Source organism: Haemaphysalis longicornis, unplaced genomic scaffold, assembly GCF_048455015.1.
Source record: "Haemaphysalis longicornis isolate Haplotype H1 unplaced genomic scaffold, Haemaphysalis longicornis Haplotype H1 scaffold_12, whole genome shotgun sequence".
Lineage (NCBI taxonomy): Eukaryota > Metazoa > Arthropoda > Arachnida > Ixodida > Ixodidae > Haemaphysalis > Haemaphysalis longicornis.
Genome location: NW_027526225.1, coordinates 105,598,564 through 105,615,883, shown reverse-complemented (window position 1 = coordinate 105,615,883; position 17,320 = coordinate 105,598,564). Strand labels below are relative to the sequence as shown.

The window sequence follows — 17,320 nt, the reverse complement described above, 5'->3', positions numbered from 1 at the left end:
GTTCTCTGAAAACACTGACTGAATCAGGGAATGAGAGCAAGGACGTTGATAGTTCCCGGGTTTGAACCGAGGGGAAAGTGGAGGTTGAGTAAGAGTACCTGACGCTAAAAGACAGAGAGAGGATCCTTCGGTTTGATACACGACCTCATACTCCAAGTGACGGCCATAAGGCGGCTCGCCTGCCTTACTTCCATCCCAAGCGCATTAGGTGGCCCACAGCAGATGTCATATCTCTTCGGTTTAATCTTGGCGCACTGACAGAAGATCGTCTCAGTTGGAAGGGCGGGGGGGAGGTCACTGATCACGCCTCGAACCCAGGCGCTTGTCCACTTTGTAGCCTCCCCTCATGTTTTAGCTTGTTATAACGTTATTACCTCCTCTGAAGCTGAGTCATTAGAGTGAATCAGCCTGACGATATTCGTCGCTTCAACTTTGTAGGCGGGAACGACGAAATCTGCAATTGAAGAATGCAACTCGCCACGCCTGTTACTTAGTTTCTGCGATCAACTGTGAATAAACCGTTCCAATGCTTAGGACAGTTAGTTGACCAAAGGTTAGAACGTAGTTGTTGGGGGTATCCGTCCATCCTAAACAGCGCTTAACAACACAACGACGAGGAAGACGGGACACGAGACGGCACCGTCTTGGGTCCCCTCTTCCTCGTCGTTGCGTTGTTAAGCGCTGTTTAGGATGGACGGATACCAACTAGCCCAGCTGTCGATTCTGTTGTTGGGGGTATGCAGAGGCTTCCAGGCCTCTGTCGATTTTTGCTCCTTAAAAGCCAAATATCGTTCTTGGCATTGCCGACATATTGCTTGCAATAAACAAAATGTTGGATACGCGTTTTTCTGTGAGAATGAGATATTAGGTACACACTGTAAACAAAAGCGAAATAATAGCATATATACTAGAACCCAGCGGCAACTTTTCTGTACCCCCCGCGCAGGGGTGGGTCCTTTGTAAAATCGAAACTGTGAGCGTTTCCGTGTTCCGTGTTCCGCGCTTCCAAGCGGCTGCCTGCGCTTCATGCAAATGCATGTGTCAGGGCTTGCTTTTGTTGAAAGAGACATGCCTGTCGAATTCAGTTTCTGCGAAGATCGTCCGTAGTTTAAACAGGAAATGTATTAAACGGATTCCGAACACGTGCTGCGAAGTAGATACTGGTCACATTTCTGAACAGAATTTTGAATGAACAATATAAATGACATCATACATGAATCAGAGGACAGGAGGAAAATGACGGTTCTTAAGGCAGGACATTTTTATTGGAACTTGTTGCACGTGGCGCGCAACCACAATCCCAGGAGGCTGTGGTTGCGGAACAATGTTTGAATAGACGCGTGCTGCACACGAGTTACGGCCATCTATGTCAGGGTATCATCGGAGCAGGAAACCTCAAATGGTTAGAGATGTCACGTGTATAAGCGGGTTTTTCCAGAGAACGTCCGCCTAAGAATGTTTTTTTTTGTTTAACAACCACTTCAAAACACTGCGGTGACGCGGCCACGCTAAACTTGATAATGTGCTTTCGTTGACTTTTCTTATTTTTACTTCTAATACGTACAGTACACGTGCTGGGAGTGAGTCTCCTTTACGCCTATTTTGAATATGTCCATGCCGACAATGAAGAGCCGTGACTAACACACTTCTTACCATGAGTTGGGACACCTGGATTTCTCTTCGTACTAGTGTCGGTTATAAGCTAGAATCCAAAGCGATGAGACATGGGTGTCCTATTTTTATGGCCATTCTGCTTGTGCAATGAGCGCACACACGTATGGCACAATAGCCTGAAAAATACTGACGTGTTCAGTATCCGTTTCACTGGGCCATGTTTCACAGCTTTCTTAGCGCTTATACTAAACTATTTCTGTCATTAGGCGTTGCTTTCATGAACACTTAGTGGAACTTCTCTGTCGAGGCGGCATTTCACATAAGCGATTAAGCTTTACGAAACAATTTCTAACATTAGGCGTTGCTTTCATGAACACTTAGTGGAACTGTTTTGTCAAGGCGGCATTTCGCATAAAGCGATTAAGCTTTACGAAACAATTTCTGACATTAGGCGCTGCTTTCATGGACACATGGAGCTTTTTTGTCAAGGCGGCATTTCACATAAAGCGATTAACCTTTTTTTTCTATGCATTAGCTTAGCTTTCTACGTTTTTAAAGGTGTTTAGGACTGTTGTGTTCGATTTTGGCGTTTAACGCGCCTAGGCTACACCTAGGCTATAAGGCTCGCCGTACTGGAGGGAGGCTCTGGGTGAAGTTTGACCACGTGGGAATCTTTAATGTACGCCGAAATCTCGAGACGCGCGAGTTTTCGCTTTTCGCCTTCATCAGAAAAGCAGCTACCGGTACCGGGATCGAACCCACTTCCTTAGAACCAGCAGCACAACGCCTTAGCCACTGAGCCACCGCGGCGAATAGGACTTTTCTGCAATCACTCATCAGAAGTTACCGCCCATAGAGCCACGGTCGATAACTTTGATCTTTATAAAACCTAACAGACCCATTTCTTAAAGGAGCCATGAAGACAAAGTAGTACAAGGTTGTTCTGTGCGAACGATTAGGGGTCGTATTCTGAGCCCCTCCTCCACTCCATTTGCTCCCTCCACTTGGCTGAGGGGAGGATTCCGCAATGCATGGGGAAATTGATTTCAAGGATCTCCTCTACAGAAGGCTTGAGTGGAGGAGGGACTTAGAACACCAGGGTAGGTGTTTTATAGTGCCCTCAGCGCTTGTCCGGCTGCCAAAGATGCTTTATTCACTGAGGAATAAAACAATTTCAGCAGGAATATCGGTTCTCCCTCAGAATCACGTGTTTCATGACGTCTGCGATGACGCATCCAGGGCAGGTACTGAAGCGAACATAAGTACGCTGACTAGGGCTACAGCGAATGGCCAAACGCCTTATTTACCGTCAGTCCACCGAGATGGCGCCACGATACTGCTCAGGTCCGCTGTCCGCACTCACTTTGTTTTTAACCGGATGTGCACCTGTCTATTTTTTACGGATTATAGTAACCGCTCATGAAACATCGGGTATGCTCGACAAACAGAGTCGCAGAAGACAATTTCGCTTACGCCAGTTGTCCAGTGTAAGCTCAACGCTGTGGGTGCCTGTGCATCTATAACCAGCATAGTGCGCGCAGTGCACACTGCCGCTTGAATGTTTCCGTGTGCGTTCCTAGTTTTTATTGTTTGCCCCGCCATTCTTACTGCTATAAAAAGAATATGCATTAAATTTAAGCGCCTGTACCTCGTTCTGAAAGCTTATAAGCCCCGCATACGTTCAGTTGGCTTTTGCCGGCCTCAGCCAATTGCACAGCTGCCCACAATACCCAACAGGTTCTGGTGCCGGAAATGAGCTAGCGGGTCGCATGGCTATTATTTTTTCCCAATTACATGGCTTATTAGAGTGAAGTTTGCGTTAAAAGGGGTGTCTCTGTTATTTTAACGAGGTAATTTTTTGAATGAACCAAACTTGCATTTTGTCTTAATGTCCTCTTGGAGCGTGATGTTCAGGACAATGAACGGTTTTTCCTTCAAGAATAACCGTGCATTAAAATTTCTCAGAACACTGAAGAGCTTAGGGGTCCGTCAAAGTAACCTGGCTTCTCGAACTCCTGTACTTTCAGACAGCGGTCTCTCGACGCTCCGTTCCGCCGCCGCCCTGGACTCCGCCGAAGAGGTGCGGCAAGTGGACGACGCCACGCCGCCGCCCTCGCTGTCCTCAGAGACGGTGTCCCTGCGCAACCGTTCGCTGTCTTCCGCGACGCCGTCGCTGCACGACAGGGAAGACAGCCTCGAATCCAACGTCGTGTCCTCCGGCGTGGCAGCGACACAGGGTCAGAGCAACGGGCCGGTGCTGCTCACTTCACGGCCTCCCCTGCCGGCTAGGAGCATGAGCAAGGCCAGCGACCGCAGTGTCCAGTCCCTGCCACCCTCCTTCCGCGAGTCCAAGGAGTCGGAGACTCAGTGCGTCACAATGGAACCCACCGCTGCCGGCGCTTCGGCGTCCATCAGCAGCGAAAGCGGCATCGGCAGCCGCAACACCTGGTGCAGCGTGAGTTCTGCATTCTTGTAACCACTGCTCTCTTTTATTTGCCTGTCCAGAGCAGTCTTGAGCTATTCCTGGTGAGTCCAGAACTGCTGTCGCAGTGGAAACCCTATGGACAAAGAAACACGCAGCTGTTCGGGAGCAGCTTTGAGCAGTCCAGAATGACAAATTGAAGAGTCCTCATGTTAGTTGTAGTGCCTTTGGGGCTGCAGTTCTGCAATGTGTCGCTTGAGGGAAGCCGGCATCCGTTATTATGCGCAAAGATGTTTTCTCTCTCTCTCTCTCTCTCTTGTGAGGCAATTTCAAGTTTATGATAGGTGTAGGGGGGCGCATTTCGATTGTTAAAGATTTTGAACAATGATTCAGGTTTTGTCCTTTAAAACTAATATGTAAAAAAACAAAACAAAAAAAAACAAATCCTATTCGCCTCTTTGAAGCTTGAATTGGTTTCATCGCTATGTAAATTCATTCGCCTGAAATATTTGTTTAATCTCGTGGAGGTGCTCGTTGTGTTGTCTAACAATGTTCTTTGTTTCTTCGCAGATGGAAAGCATCGACGGCTCCCCAAAACCAATGGCTCGAGGCAATCTATCTTCGAGAAGAATTAGCGAAATTAAGCGACAGCTTGGAATAGACCCCAGCGTCGCGAAGTGAGTAGATCGGCTCTGAAACGCGCATGCTTCTACCTTGCATTGGGTATGGTCTAAATTTTTGACGCTTAACTAACAGCCTGACAACAAAAAGACTTCGAAGCTCGAGGTAACGCATGAACAAACCTTCCGAACCGCACAATAGCAAGGTGTGGGGTCACCTCAGTGCGAAAGTTTCCCAGGCGAAAGCTTTAGATCTTTGAACATTACAGGACACGTTGTGAGGTGCATAACATCGTAAGGCCCCTAAAAAAAGGAGCGCGAGCTTGGGGCGCGCGCCGGTAGAGGGAAACAGCAGCACCGGGAAAGGGGTGAAGGAGGATTTTGAAAAAGGGCGGCGGAGCACGTGCTGGGACAGGGTTAGCCGGGGCTGCACGTGCAACAGGAGCTAGTTGAGAGGGGAGGTAGCTCGGAGAACGAATTGCAAAGCATGAGAACCGCACTGGACAGGCAGAATAGAATCGTGGGCCCGAAAATTAATATGCAGAAAACTAAAGTAATGCTAATAACCTCGGGAGGGCACAGGGATTTCAGATAGGTGGCCAGGCAGTAGAAAGGGTAAGCGAATATATATACTTAGACCAAGTAGTAACCCGAGATCCCAACCATGAGGCAGAAATAATTAGAAGGATAAGAATGGGGTGGAGTGCATTCGGCCGGCATTCTAAGATAATTAATGGCAGCCTGAAGAATAAAGTGTATGACAGATACCGGTACTCACCTACGGGGCAGAAACTTGGAGGCTCACCAAGAGGGTTCAACTGAAATTGAGGACGACTCAGTGCGTAGTAGAACGGAAGATGATAGGTGTAACATTATGGTACAAGAAGAGAGCGGAGTGGATCAGGGAACAAACGCGTCTTAAGGGCTTATAGTAGAAATTAAGAGACGAAATGGACGTGTACAGGGCATGTAATGCGAAGGCAAGATAACCATCGGTCATTAAGGGTAACAGAGTGGATCCAGAAGGCAAGCATGGCAAGGGGCGGCAGACAGTTAGATGGACAGATGAGATCAAGAAGTTTGCGGGGATAAATTGGTCGCAGTTAGAACTGGACCGGCTTAAATAAAGATCCATGGGTGAGGCCTTTGCCCTGCAGTGCGCGTAGATAGGCTGATGATGATGCTGCTGCTGCTGATGATGATGATGATGAGAGGTGAAGGTGCCGATGAGGGTGAACAAAAGGCTCCTGGCGATGGCGAGCGGGCAGAATGGGCCCGGAACGTTCCGTTCAGGGATCTGGTCAAGTGGTGATGGGCGCGGCCACAAAAAAACACTGAAGAAAGTTCAGCAAAATATCAACAGAACGTCCAACTTCAAGCTTTCGGCAAAACATTCACAAAAAATTGTAATCATCCCCTGTAAATTTTGGTGGAAGGTTTGACATATTGCTGCGTTCTCGTCCAGGTACCACCGGCGCGTTCCCAGTCCTGCCAACTCCTGCCACAACGTCGCCGTCTCGCCTTCACCGACAGCCCTGAAGACTAGGCGGCAGAGGTCTCTCTCCCCGCAAAGATCAAACACGCCTCCCGTTCCTATGCCAAGGTCCCGAGTCTCGCCGGCGACGCAGGACCCCAAGCCAGTCCCGCGCCGCCACCTCTCGCGGCAGGACACGAACGGGAGGTCAACCGACGAGCTCGACGACCTGCGACAGGAGGGCGACACAACGGGACCGTGCGTCGAAGACCCCAGGAGGACGTCGGTAGCCCAGGCGAAAGTCTCCGAAGCGGAGTCCCCCGGGCAGAAAGTGGGCGGTCCTGTTTCGGACAAGACCGGCCTGACCTCATGCACGGGACCACCAGAGCATACCTTCAGGGTCGTCTTTGTCGGAGACGCGGCTGTGGGCAAATCTTCCTTCATCATGAGGCTTAGCAGGGGAATATTTATGCCCCAGCTGACGTCCACACTTGGTACGCGGACCTTCTACGCTGGTAAACTTCTAACTTAGCGCCTTGAACATCGGCGACTGGATTTATATCCGTGGGAAATAGGGGAACGAGGATTGGGGTGGGGCGCTGGAAGCACCTTACGGGTTTATAAGCGCAGAAATGTGGACGGAAATATTTTTCATAACGGACTTTTCAAATTCAGTGGCTGTAGCTACCTCCTCCTAATTATGATTGTATTTGGAACAGATAAAGTAAAGAAAAAGACGAATGCGAAATCCTTACCTACCTATATGTCCGGTTCACCTCCACAAAATGCATCGACACTTCGTAAATAGGTTCAAATTTGTTTAAGTTTAGCAAAAATGACTTATTTATAGCCCTTAAATTGCTGAAAGGTTGGGCATGAGGCGTGATTGAAGTATTAATTGCTGAGCCATGACTGTTTTGTTGTGAAGTCCACGTATAAGTCCAGGTGCAGTGTAGTCAAGGGGGATCAAACGTTGAAACTAGATTTGCAAAGTTTTTTTGAGCTTTACTCGTTGCAACCTTAACGGGGAGGTTAAAACGGCGTCGAAAAATATAAGATAAAGTCAAAGCTGGTGAGGCCCCTCACCCATAAATAAAAGTCAGATACCTTGTTAATGAATTCTTCTTTTTTTCGTTTGCTGGTGCACTCATTCTTACTTGAAGATGTTCCGACGCTGTTTTACGGCATAGTAATGAATTCCCTTTTTAGAGTTGTTATTTGTTATTCCGTGTTTTCGAGCCGATGTCTGAATGGTGTAATTGCGTTGTACGCCCTTTGTCGAAATTTTTTGGGCCTTCTCGACCCCAAAGAATTCAAAGAATCGGCTTTAACTTTAAATGGGACAAAATATTTTAGGGCAGCAAGAAATAAAGGTGTTTTCTCTAGCTTTCCTGCATAAAAGAAAGAGAAGAGGTAGAGGAAATGCAGGAATGTTAACTAGGCTACGGCCTAGAGTTTCAGCCTCGCTGGGGACGTAAGCTTGTACATGGAGTTTTTCGGAGCCTGCGCGGTTCCGGCTTGGCCCACAAAATTTTTACAAAGACTGTACCTTAGGGAGCGCACACAGACGTAACGTAGGGTCACACGAAGCACGGGGGAAATGGTACCTGATAACTTCCTTTTTGCTTGAAGTGGCAGCTATAAGGGGTACAGTAACACAGTGATAACATAAACGATGAATATCTAAGCAACGGTATAGGTTAAAATTTGAAAACAACAAAGGAAATCGTATGTCCGTTTGCACACTGCCCAGGGGCGGTATTCTCGAGCTTTGTACCTTTTGCGTCCCTTTCAAAAGTGTCCCTTTTGGCGAGCCCTGATTGGCTAAAAGCAAACAACCGGAAGTGACGTAACGCAAGCGCAACAAACCTACTGCCAACGCTCACTGCTTAACCGGAAGTACGTCACGATGAAAGGGACTCAAAAGGGACGTTTTCAAATGGGACAGTTACGAGAATACCGCCCCAGATAAACTCGCACAGTGCGAATAACGTCGTCGAAATTAGGAAAGCTATTAGAACGGATGGGGACGCAGCGTAATTCGCTTCCAGGGAACATCAACACGAATCTTTAGCATCAGCCTGTCTGCAGACGGCAGCAAAATGGCGGTTCGTTGCAAATCTGCACCGTCACTGCCCGTTGAGTCATCTCTACCTACGCCGCGTCCGTCTGTGCGCAGTTCTACGCCGCAAAATACGATGCTACAACAACTAACCCACTTTGAAGCTGTCTTGTATCAGAAGTTGAGAGCACTTCAAAATTTTGAACTTCACGTGACGAACCCTCGGCATACTTGTTTGTGTGCTTTGGCGGTTGTTTTGACGAGGGAACAAATGAGGCCAACCAGGCTTCCTTCCGCTTCGCACGCAGGCGTCGACTTCCAGACGAAAAACATCTGCATCGACAGCAAGAACGTTAGCCTGCAGCTGTGGGACACAGCCGGACAGGAAAGGTGCGTGACAGTTGAATGGTCTTTGAAAACGAGATATTGCGAGAAAAAATAGGAGAGCCGGTTACGAAGGCGTAGTGTAGAGTTTTTGAGAGGTCTAGTGATATGAAGCGGCAATCACAATATTTCAATTCCGGGCAGGGAAGTGTTCAATAATAAGTCTGCTGTGTTTGACAATGACTGAACTGATAATTGCTCTTTACACGTGATTTGGTAGAATTTCTCCGGGTGCCGGATGTGGTAACTTCGGGGCTAACACGTTGTGCGACTGAGCAGGTGGTCATGTGCTCCAATCCGGGCCTCGAAGCTCGGTTTTCTGATGGAAGCAAAAAACTAGACCAGCGTGGGTGCCGATTTTGGCTCAGGTTATTAAGTTTAAGTTATTAAGTTTAAGTCTAAGTCTGAGTCTATTAAGTCGAAGCTTATTTCTTAACCACCGTTACGAAACATGCCTTACCGTAGGGGTAGCTTCGGTGCGTGAAACAGCTGAATGATTGATAGAACTGTGGTCTGGATCCGGAGGTAGACGTTGGGCACGGTCGAGCTGGCCGGAAATGATGCTGATTATTTCGTGTCCCGGGGTGTCGTTCTTGAATCACCATTCCAAGACGCTGGCCCAAGTAGTAATTCAATTATGTGGGAACATTGCGCGCAACCAAATGCGACGCTGCTGTTAATTAACCGACGTTTCATCTTCAACATGGTGGGTCAGGCATAACGCTTGTATCTATGGTGATCATTTGGCAGCCTTACTTTGAGTCGTAAATCTTTCCTCTTGGTGACTGACCACTCCGTGTGTTCCGCGCAGGTTCCGGTGCATCACGCAGTCCTACTTCCGGAAGGCTGATGGCGTAATGCTAATGTACGACTGCACCAACGAGCAGTCTTTCCTGAACGTCCGGCAATGGATGTCGGACCTAGAGGTACGCTGAGTTGCTGACTTGTCCCGTGCACGTAATCCGTTGACTCCTACTCCTGTCAGCACGTATGAGGTAGTTTCCATCATTTTGGCATTGAAGAGGAAGGGCGAAAATAACCTGATAGATAAATGCCAAAAAAGGAGAAGGAATAAAATACCCGGACTGGAACGTTAGCCCTGTAGCAGCGCTCAGTTTATATGTCGAACTGAAAAAAAAACGTCTTACGTCTTGCATATTTGTAAGGATCTCAAACATGGTACATGATCTTTAAGGATCTTGTATGGTACAGGATCTTGTAAGGATCTTGTACAGGATCTTGTAACATGGTACAGGATCTTGTAAGGATCTTGTAAGGATGGAAACATGGCACAGTGTACCCTCGTTGTAAAACGATCGCTTTATTCTAAACCTCGCTTTATTCGAAGTTTTTAAAAGCCTCATTGCACTGTACAACAACACGATGCATGCTCCTAACAAACTATCGCTTATAAAGAAACCACTTTTCTGTCCCATTGGCTAGGTTTCAACGAGGATCTGCTGTAGTTGTCTTCTCTCATCTCAATGCCGCTCTGTAGGCAGCTGGTTTTGAAAGGTTTAATAAGTCCCACTGCACCATTTTATCTTTTTTTCTCTCAAAAGGAGGTAGCATCCCGTGGAATACCTATCATGTTGGTGTCCAACAAGACGGATCTCCGGGAGGTATTCAAAATGCAGGGGAAGACGGTCGTCGACAAAGAATCAGGGGAAAAAATATCCACGGTAAGTACGAATAAAAGTTGCAAAGCTGGGAAACCTACAGTTAGCTTTTAAGATATGAGACGCCATAGCGTTACGTTGTCCGAAAAGAGGCATCGTGGAACAGGGCGCTCTGGAAGCGCTTAAGGGCAGCTGGGAAAGGGAGACTAGCAGCAACAGTTTATGGGTCCCTTGCAATGTACAGAGGGCGCTGAGAGCGCACCATTTTCGTTCAATGTCTGCCCGCAGGGGCCGCTAAGGCTTCGATAAATGAGTGGCAATTTCTTGACCAGTTCTTGGCACTCCACTCTGACGTCTTGCGGAGCCCGCAGTAAAGTGGCGCTTTGTAGGACAGTCCGAGAAGAAAAATAATTGCAAAAGTGTACCAGAAAAATGTACCAGTGTCTTGTTTCCCTTTTGATTATTTAAGAACTTGTTATCTGGCTACAAAAATGCCACTGATGTTTTGGAATTGTCGCCACGTAAAAGGGCCATAAAAACAACATACAATTTTGTTTTATTAGAGAGAAATTTGATGTTTCATAATATCCCAAAGGCTTCTTAGGCCGCAAAAGATGATTTAAAAACTAAGAAATAAACAATTTAAGCCAAAAATTCAATTCTTCCGCTCCATCATATGTTTCATGTCGCCTGCAATCAGGTGCTATGGGAAGGTACCTGAAAGGGAATTTAGTATGTTCACTGAAGCTACCGCTATCTACAAAAACGCACCCTTGGTGTAAACCTCAGTTGCTGTCCGCATTCCTGGATGGCGCGAAGCAACACCGCTCAGGGGCTGCTGTTCGAACTCCGTTTGCTTCTGACTGAAGCCGCACGGGCCGCATTTTGGTTATTCTTGATAGCAATCGTTCCGCCAAACATTGGGTATCGCTAGGGGGATAACACATGTACAAACGACCCAACATGTCCGGCGAACGAGTTGAAAGAGGCACGCGAATCGTGGGTAGTCAACGCAGAAATGAAACAAGGCTGCGTCTAATCTCACAGCAGCCGTGAGAAATTAATTACCTCCGGGAAATTCTCACGGCAGTTTCCATAAAAGCTGGTTGGCCTAAAATTTGCTGAATAATATTACGTCCCAACGTAACCTAGCATAAAACTACCTCACCGAAACTAGCGTGACCTAATACGCAATAAAATAATTTATGACGCAATATGATGCAATAAAATAATTTTATTTTATTGCGTCATAACCTACCAAAATAGAGCCCAACTGCAACAAACCTAATCTAACCCAGCCCAACGACACAGAACACAACCTATATTAAGCGTAATTCAACCCATTCTAGAAGTCCTCTGCGGCGGTCTCTTGATATAGTAATAACCAGAGTAAAGAAAGTATTAACAAAATCAGGATGACTGAAAAATTCTGCAAGCTAAAAAGAAAAGCACCGCAAGGTCGGACTGGAACCTGAGCCTTCTCGATTAAAACCAAGTACTATACCACAGCATTACAGGGGCAGCTGCAAACACGGCTTTTTAAGGAATATTTATCCCGTAGAATCTCTACGTAACGTGCTCAGTCAATGAGAGGCGACTGCCGTGAGAAATTTCTGTCGGTATTTCTCACGGTTGCCGGGATAATAGACTCTACCATGAAACAAAGAAAACGTGAAACAAAGTCAATTACGTGTACTTCTTCAATGCATCGCCGATCAGAATGTCGCCTTCAAGTGGTCTTAGGGATAACATAACAGACTCTGCGAATTTTTTCACTAATGAACACCACAGAACTGTGTCTTACGGTATAATTACAGAGTTTAAAATAAGATATCCGCTACTAGGATGATATTAATAGCATTTATGCTTAAAACTTGTTTTTTTCTCCTTCTCTCTGCCTTCGCAGGAAATGAAAGCGATTTTTGTGGAGACCAGTGCCAAAGATGGGTCCAACATCAACGAAGCTGTCGTCGCGTTGACAAGGTAAGCGACACGCCCCGCACACTCAAAACTCGAGACACGTTCGACGACAACGCTGCATCCCCTCTGTGTCCGCTTTCGTTGCAGGAGCATGATCAAGAACGCCGCACCCCAAGAGAAGGACAGCCTCACACTGAACGACAAACCGTCCAAGGGTTTCGCCGCCAAGTGCTGCAACAAATAGGCCGAAAGAACTCTCACCGAGTGCCCCCTGTTCGGAGTTGGTGTACAGGGATGATTTGCACCAGTCATCGGCAACATCGGTCTTTGTCTTCGCTCGACTTCCGCGAACCCTTGCTTTCAACAATCTTCGGGGCTCAAGAGCAAGAATAGTTGAGTGTCGTGAAAGACACACCGCCTTGCGAACAAGCGTCGGCGAACACCGGCTGTAACTCGTTCGGCTGGTGGACTTCTTGGAGTTCATTAAGATTCGCGTGCCGCTGTCAGAAATAGCTCCAGTTCAATTGCCACAGGAGCGTGTCGTTGCTTTAAAGGGGCGACATACTAACTGCATCCTCGTGGCCGCCTCTGTTATTGTCATACTGATTTGAGTTTATCGACGTTAGTGGGAGGCTCTGGCATTGCCTAACCACCGTTGTGAGCAATAATTGGGATTGATACTGAGCCAGCATTAAGCACAGGTCGACAAGAAAATGGAACTCCAGATAGCGTGAGGCCCTCAAGCCGCGCCTAGATTTCGAACGACTTGTACCAAATGCGCCTGGGACATCTAGAAACTGGTCATGTGACTTGCAATCCTCTCCCAAATTGGTGCCTTAGCCGCTGTTACTGCTGTTATTTGCTTTGGTAGAATCATACAAGCGAAGCGCGTACTCTCTCCAAAACGTGTGAAAGCAACTGCGCTGCACTTGATTGAAATGACAAAAGCAATGGCGTGGCACCGGTTTGCAACGCCTCACTTCCGCACATCCTTCGCAGTAGGCCGACTTGAGTGCTGTTTACAGTATGCCACCAATGCCACAAAGCCTGTGCCAAAGCAACTGCAGTTTAAAACATAAATCAGCCATATCACAACCGTATTCAGCATCTGTGATGGTTATCGCGGCGGTGCTAACAGTCATTACCAGTGCATGCCTAGCAAAAGAATAAAAGCTGCGAAAGCTATACCGGTTTCAGAGAAATGGTAGAAATCGTGCGCATGCGTGCAGTGCACCTGATATCTGGCGATTACCGGTGTGTTAACACCCCTACTGCCGGCAGACCACTATTATCGGTGTAAACACTGTTTGTGACTCATGTTAAGAATGTGCAGTAGGCTGGATTGCGTAGAGTATTTTTCCACCAGTGGCCATCTGCACCGACACGCGTATTGTAGTCCACAGCTTGCCTGTTTTGCACTTTGCATGCAATGTTCGTTAATCAGGGGGTGTTGGCCTATCTCGCCTCTGCTCGTACACCAACTTAGTGCTAACCATTACTCTTTTAGTCTTGAACACCGCTCACTACTTGTAAAGAGGGGGAAACCACATCGCGTGCTCTCAAGCAACAGCTAACAGAACTATTCCATTCTGCTGTTCTTGTTTCACTTGTTTCAATTGTGTTTTCTGTTAACTCCATACAGATAATGCACGAATGAGTGAGCTCGCTCGCTGCAGGGTACTTTATCGATAGGCCGGCATCGCGCGTTGCATAATCTCTCGCCGTTTGAATGTTTTAAATTATTCTTCCACGCCACGAGCGGAAAGTTTGCGCTGCCAACAGTGCCTTGTCTGCGCTCCTGCTTTCGAGCAAATGTTTCGCAACGCAGCTAAGCAGAAGTTCGCCAGAGCGCAACCGCTACCAGGAATGTGATTTTTGTTTTTTCTGAATACTCGTTTGTTGCATTGTTGATTTTTTACTGTTTTCTGTTGTCATACAAGTTTTTCGCTCTGGATGTTCAATTCAGACTATTTTCCGTTGTTAAAAATGAGCAGCTCCTGTCATCAGTTATGTACAGTTCAAAAAGTTTTGTGCCTAAATGCACGTCGCCATTCAATGTTTCAATAAAGGATGGGCCACTGTTATCTTTATTTCGCCTCCCTGATTTCATCCTCAACACCTCGTCAGTAGTTCTTTTTTTGTTTTTTTTCTCTCCAACATTAAGGAAATGTTTATTTCGAATTTGTTGCATTAAAAACTAATTGTAGTAGCGGCACATGAAAAACTCACGAGCACTTGTTTGGTGCCACAAACATCTTTGATGTTTACACTTGGCTCCCTAGCAGCCGATGCCACATTGAGAACCAGCCGTTTTTTTCTTTGCTTTCCAAATCTCTTGTAATAAATTTACTGCCTTGTAATAAATTTACATCTCGGGAAAGTCCCACTTTCTCTCTTCAAATTGGAATTTATACTCCACTTAAGGCAAAGTCTAGTTTCTTACCGCGAGCATACATTAGCGGAATGCATGCTCGTGTAAAGTCTGACAGCATTGGAGCTTCCCACGCGCGTCGAGATGGTTTACATTTGTTCTTGTCCCATTGGGCGCAGTTGTGACTATCTTAGCTCTGGTGTCTATTAACACGTGCGGATATTATTGCATTTGAGCGCTGTTTTGTTTGAAGGCAGTGTCGGCTGTGTGTTGTGCCTCTAAAAGGCACTCATTTCCTTGCTTATTTTGTAAATTGCGAATAAAAGGCATACACTTAAGTTTACACATCCGGTAAAGAGAACGGCGCACATTCAAGAATTTATAGTCTAAAAATCAACTGCCGTAGTCTAATCTGCTGACTAATAGCAAACTGCTGTCTGAGAAATTTACCACTGGCTTATCAAACAAAAAAAAACGGGGTATGCTCTCACTAAATCAGGTTTCTGATTTTAAGGAAGAGAAAATATTTATTTATTTATTTATTTATTTATTTTTATTTTTTATTTATTTCACATACCCTCAAGTGCTTACGCATTGTAGAGGGGAGTGTGGTACATAAAAAAAAAGCAGAAAATGTAGGTGAACATAACTACGCCACAAAAAAATAACACTCACAGGAAAAAACACATGGGCTTACATGTTGCACTGGTAATACAAAAATTGACAAAACAGCAGCACTGCAAAACAACCCAACAATAATAGTATAAGCAACGTGAAACCGCACACGTAATATAACCATATGAGAATTAGTCATGCCGCACGGTCGCCCAAGAAAAAGGCACATAATTTCTTGCGGAAAAGAGAAAAGTCCGCCACCTGCGCAATTTCGCGGGGTAGACGATTCCAGTCATTGGCCGTATTTGGAAGAAATGAATAAAAGAAAGTATTTGTGAGGCATTGTGTTATCGCGACTTTATGTTGGCGATATATACGAGCAGAGTGGTACGCAGGCAGCGAGATAAGATTGTTTTTATGTGAGGCATGATTATATATCTTGAAAAGGGACTAAGGCGAAAAACGTTCCGACGAAGCGATAGACAAGGTAAAGACAGTGTAGATTTCATGGATGTGACACTGGCCGTACGGTCATAAATTGATAGGATAAAACCGACATGCGTTGTTTTGTACATGTTCAATGGCTTGATCAAGATTAGCGTGACAGGGATCCCATACGGCAGCAGCATACTCAAGTTTTGGTCGAACTAACGTTTTATGCAAAAGTAGTTTTAATGAAACAGGGGCTGTGCTGAAATTCCTACGCAGGTGCGGTTCGCACTGCTTGTTATGGTCTCGATATGTGGTTTCCACGATAATGTGGAAGTTAGGTGCACGCCCAGATAACGGTAAGATTTTACGCCTTCGAAGTTAATATTGTTTAGCTTATATATTGGCGGATCTTCATTCAAACGTGAAACGCGCATTGATTTACATTTATCTGAATTTAGTTCCATCTTCCAATTTTCGCTCCAAGACATATAGTTATCTAAATCTTGCTGCAGCTTCAAGTTGTCGTGGTCATTATGGATTTCGCGATAAATGACGCAGTCGTCTGCATATGAAATGTACGTGAGAAGAGACACAGCAGGGTAAATAATTAATGTAAACAAGAAAGAGTAATGGACCTAAAACAGAACCTTGCGGTACACCAGACGTCACTTTAATTAGAGGGGAATCATGGTTATTAATGATTACATACTGTTTGCGGTTAGTAAGGAAGCATTGAACATTTTTGCGTCTAAATTTATTTTACGGAGTTTTATCATCAGTAATGCGTGGTTAACCTTGTCGAACGCCTTCCGGAAATCGTGAACCTTTATCGAGTATGTCATGCAAAGAATGAGTGAAAACGATTAACTCGGTTTCACAGGAAAGGGATCGACGGAAACCATGTTGAGCGGAAGAAAAAAGCCGTTTAATTCTAAAAAGTTTAAAATTTGAGTGTACAGTACGTGTTTCATAATTTTACATGGTGTACAGGTCAACGAAATTGGTCTACAGTTTTGTGGAGAGTGCCTATCACCAGATTTATAATGCGGGAGTACTTTGCCTACTTTCCATTGGCGTGGTAAGATACCATGTTGTAGTGATTGCTCAAATAGCTTACTTAGAAAGAGAGAAGAGTACACTTTAGTCTGGTTCAGAAATTTAGAATTTATGCTATCAATACCGCAGGACGATGGCATTTTGAGAGATTCGATTATCTTTATAATACCACAGGGCTCAATATTAACAGGAAACATGACAGGAAATTCACACTCAAAAACATCACAAACTACCGGCACACTCGATGGCAAAATGCACGGGTAAAGACTTCATTTAACATCAAAGCACCCTGCGCGGGCAGAACAGGCTCACCCGCATCATTCAGCAAGGAAATTGTGTTGTCTTTTTTCGGGTTAACAGCGTTCCAGAACTTTTTGGGGTCATTTGACAACAAGCTTGGTAAAGTGGCCGTTATGAAATGCTCTTTAGCTTCACATACGGCACTGTTATATTCCAGTTCAGCTTTGCGGTATACCTCCCAGCGATCGCTCGTGTTACAAAGCTTTGCGGTGCGGAGCAACCGCTTCGTTTTATTGCATAGGCGCTTCAGCATGTTGTTAAACCAAGGCGCTCCCAGGTTCGAGCAAATAAATTTTATAGGCACATGCGCATCGGTTAATTCGTTCACCTTGTTCTGAAAGAGGTCCCAATTCTCTTGCACACTCCGCTGTTCCAATCCTGCTAAATGTGAATCAAAATAACTGCACATCGCTTGGTTTATTTCCTCGAAA

At 45.9% G+C, this 17,320-nt stretch overlaps 1 protein-coding gene across 4 annotated transcripts in view; it reads left to right on the top strand.

Moving 5' to 3' along the window:
* The window catches only part of LOC144163197 (ras and EF-hand domain-containing protein-like), a 98,459-nt gene extending 84,254 nt beyond the window's left edge, over positions 1-14,205 (top strand). For all 4 annotated transcript variants that reach the window (XM_077694029.1, XM_077694030.1, XM_077694028.1 and 1 more), the window contains exons 11-18: positions 3,642-4,069; positions 4,607-4,713; positions 6,122-6,624; positions 8,501-8,582; positions 9,388-9,502; positions 10,139-10,258; positions 12,102-12,178; positions 12,263-14,205. In XM_077694029.1, coding sequence (XP_077550155.1) covers positions 3,642-4,069; positions 4,607-4,713; positions 6,122-6,624; positions 8,501-8,582; positions 9,388-9,502; positions 10,139-10,258; positions 12,102-12,178; positions 12,263-12,359 — 1,529 coding nt within the window. In that variant the 3' untranslated portion in view covers positions 12,360-14,205. The remainder of the gene's footprint in view (positions 1-3,641; positions 4,070-4,606; positions 4,714-6,121; positions 6,625-8,500; positions 8,583-9,387; positions 9,503-10,138; positions 10,259-12,101; positions 12,179-12,262) is intronic.
* Positions 14,206-17,320: the final 3,115 nt, after the last annotated feature.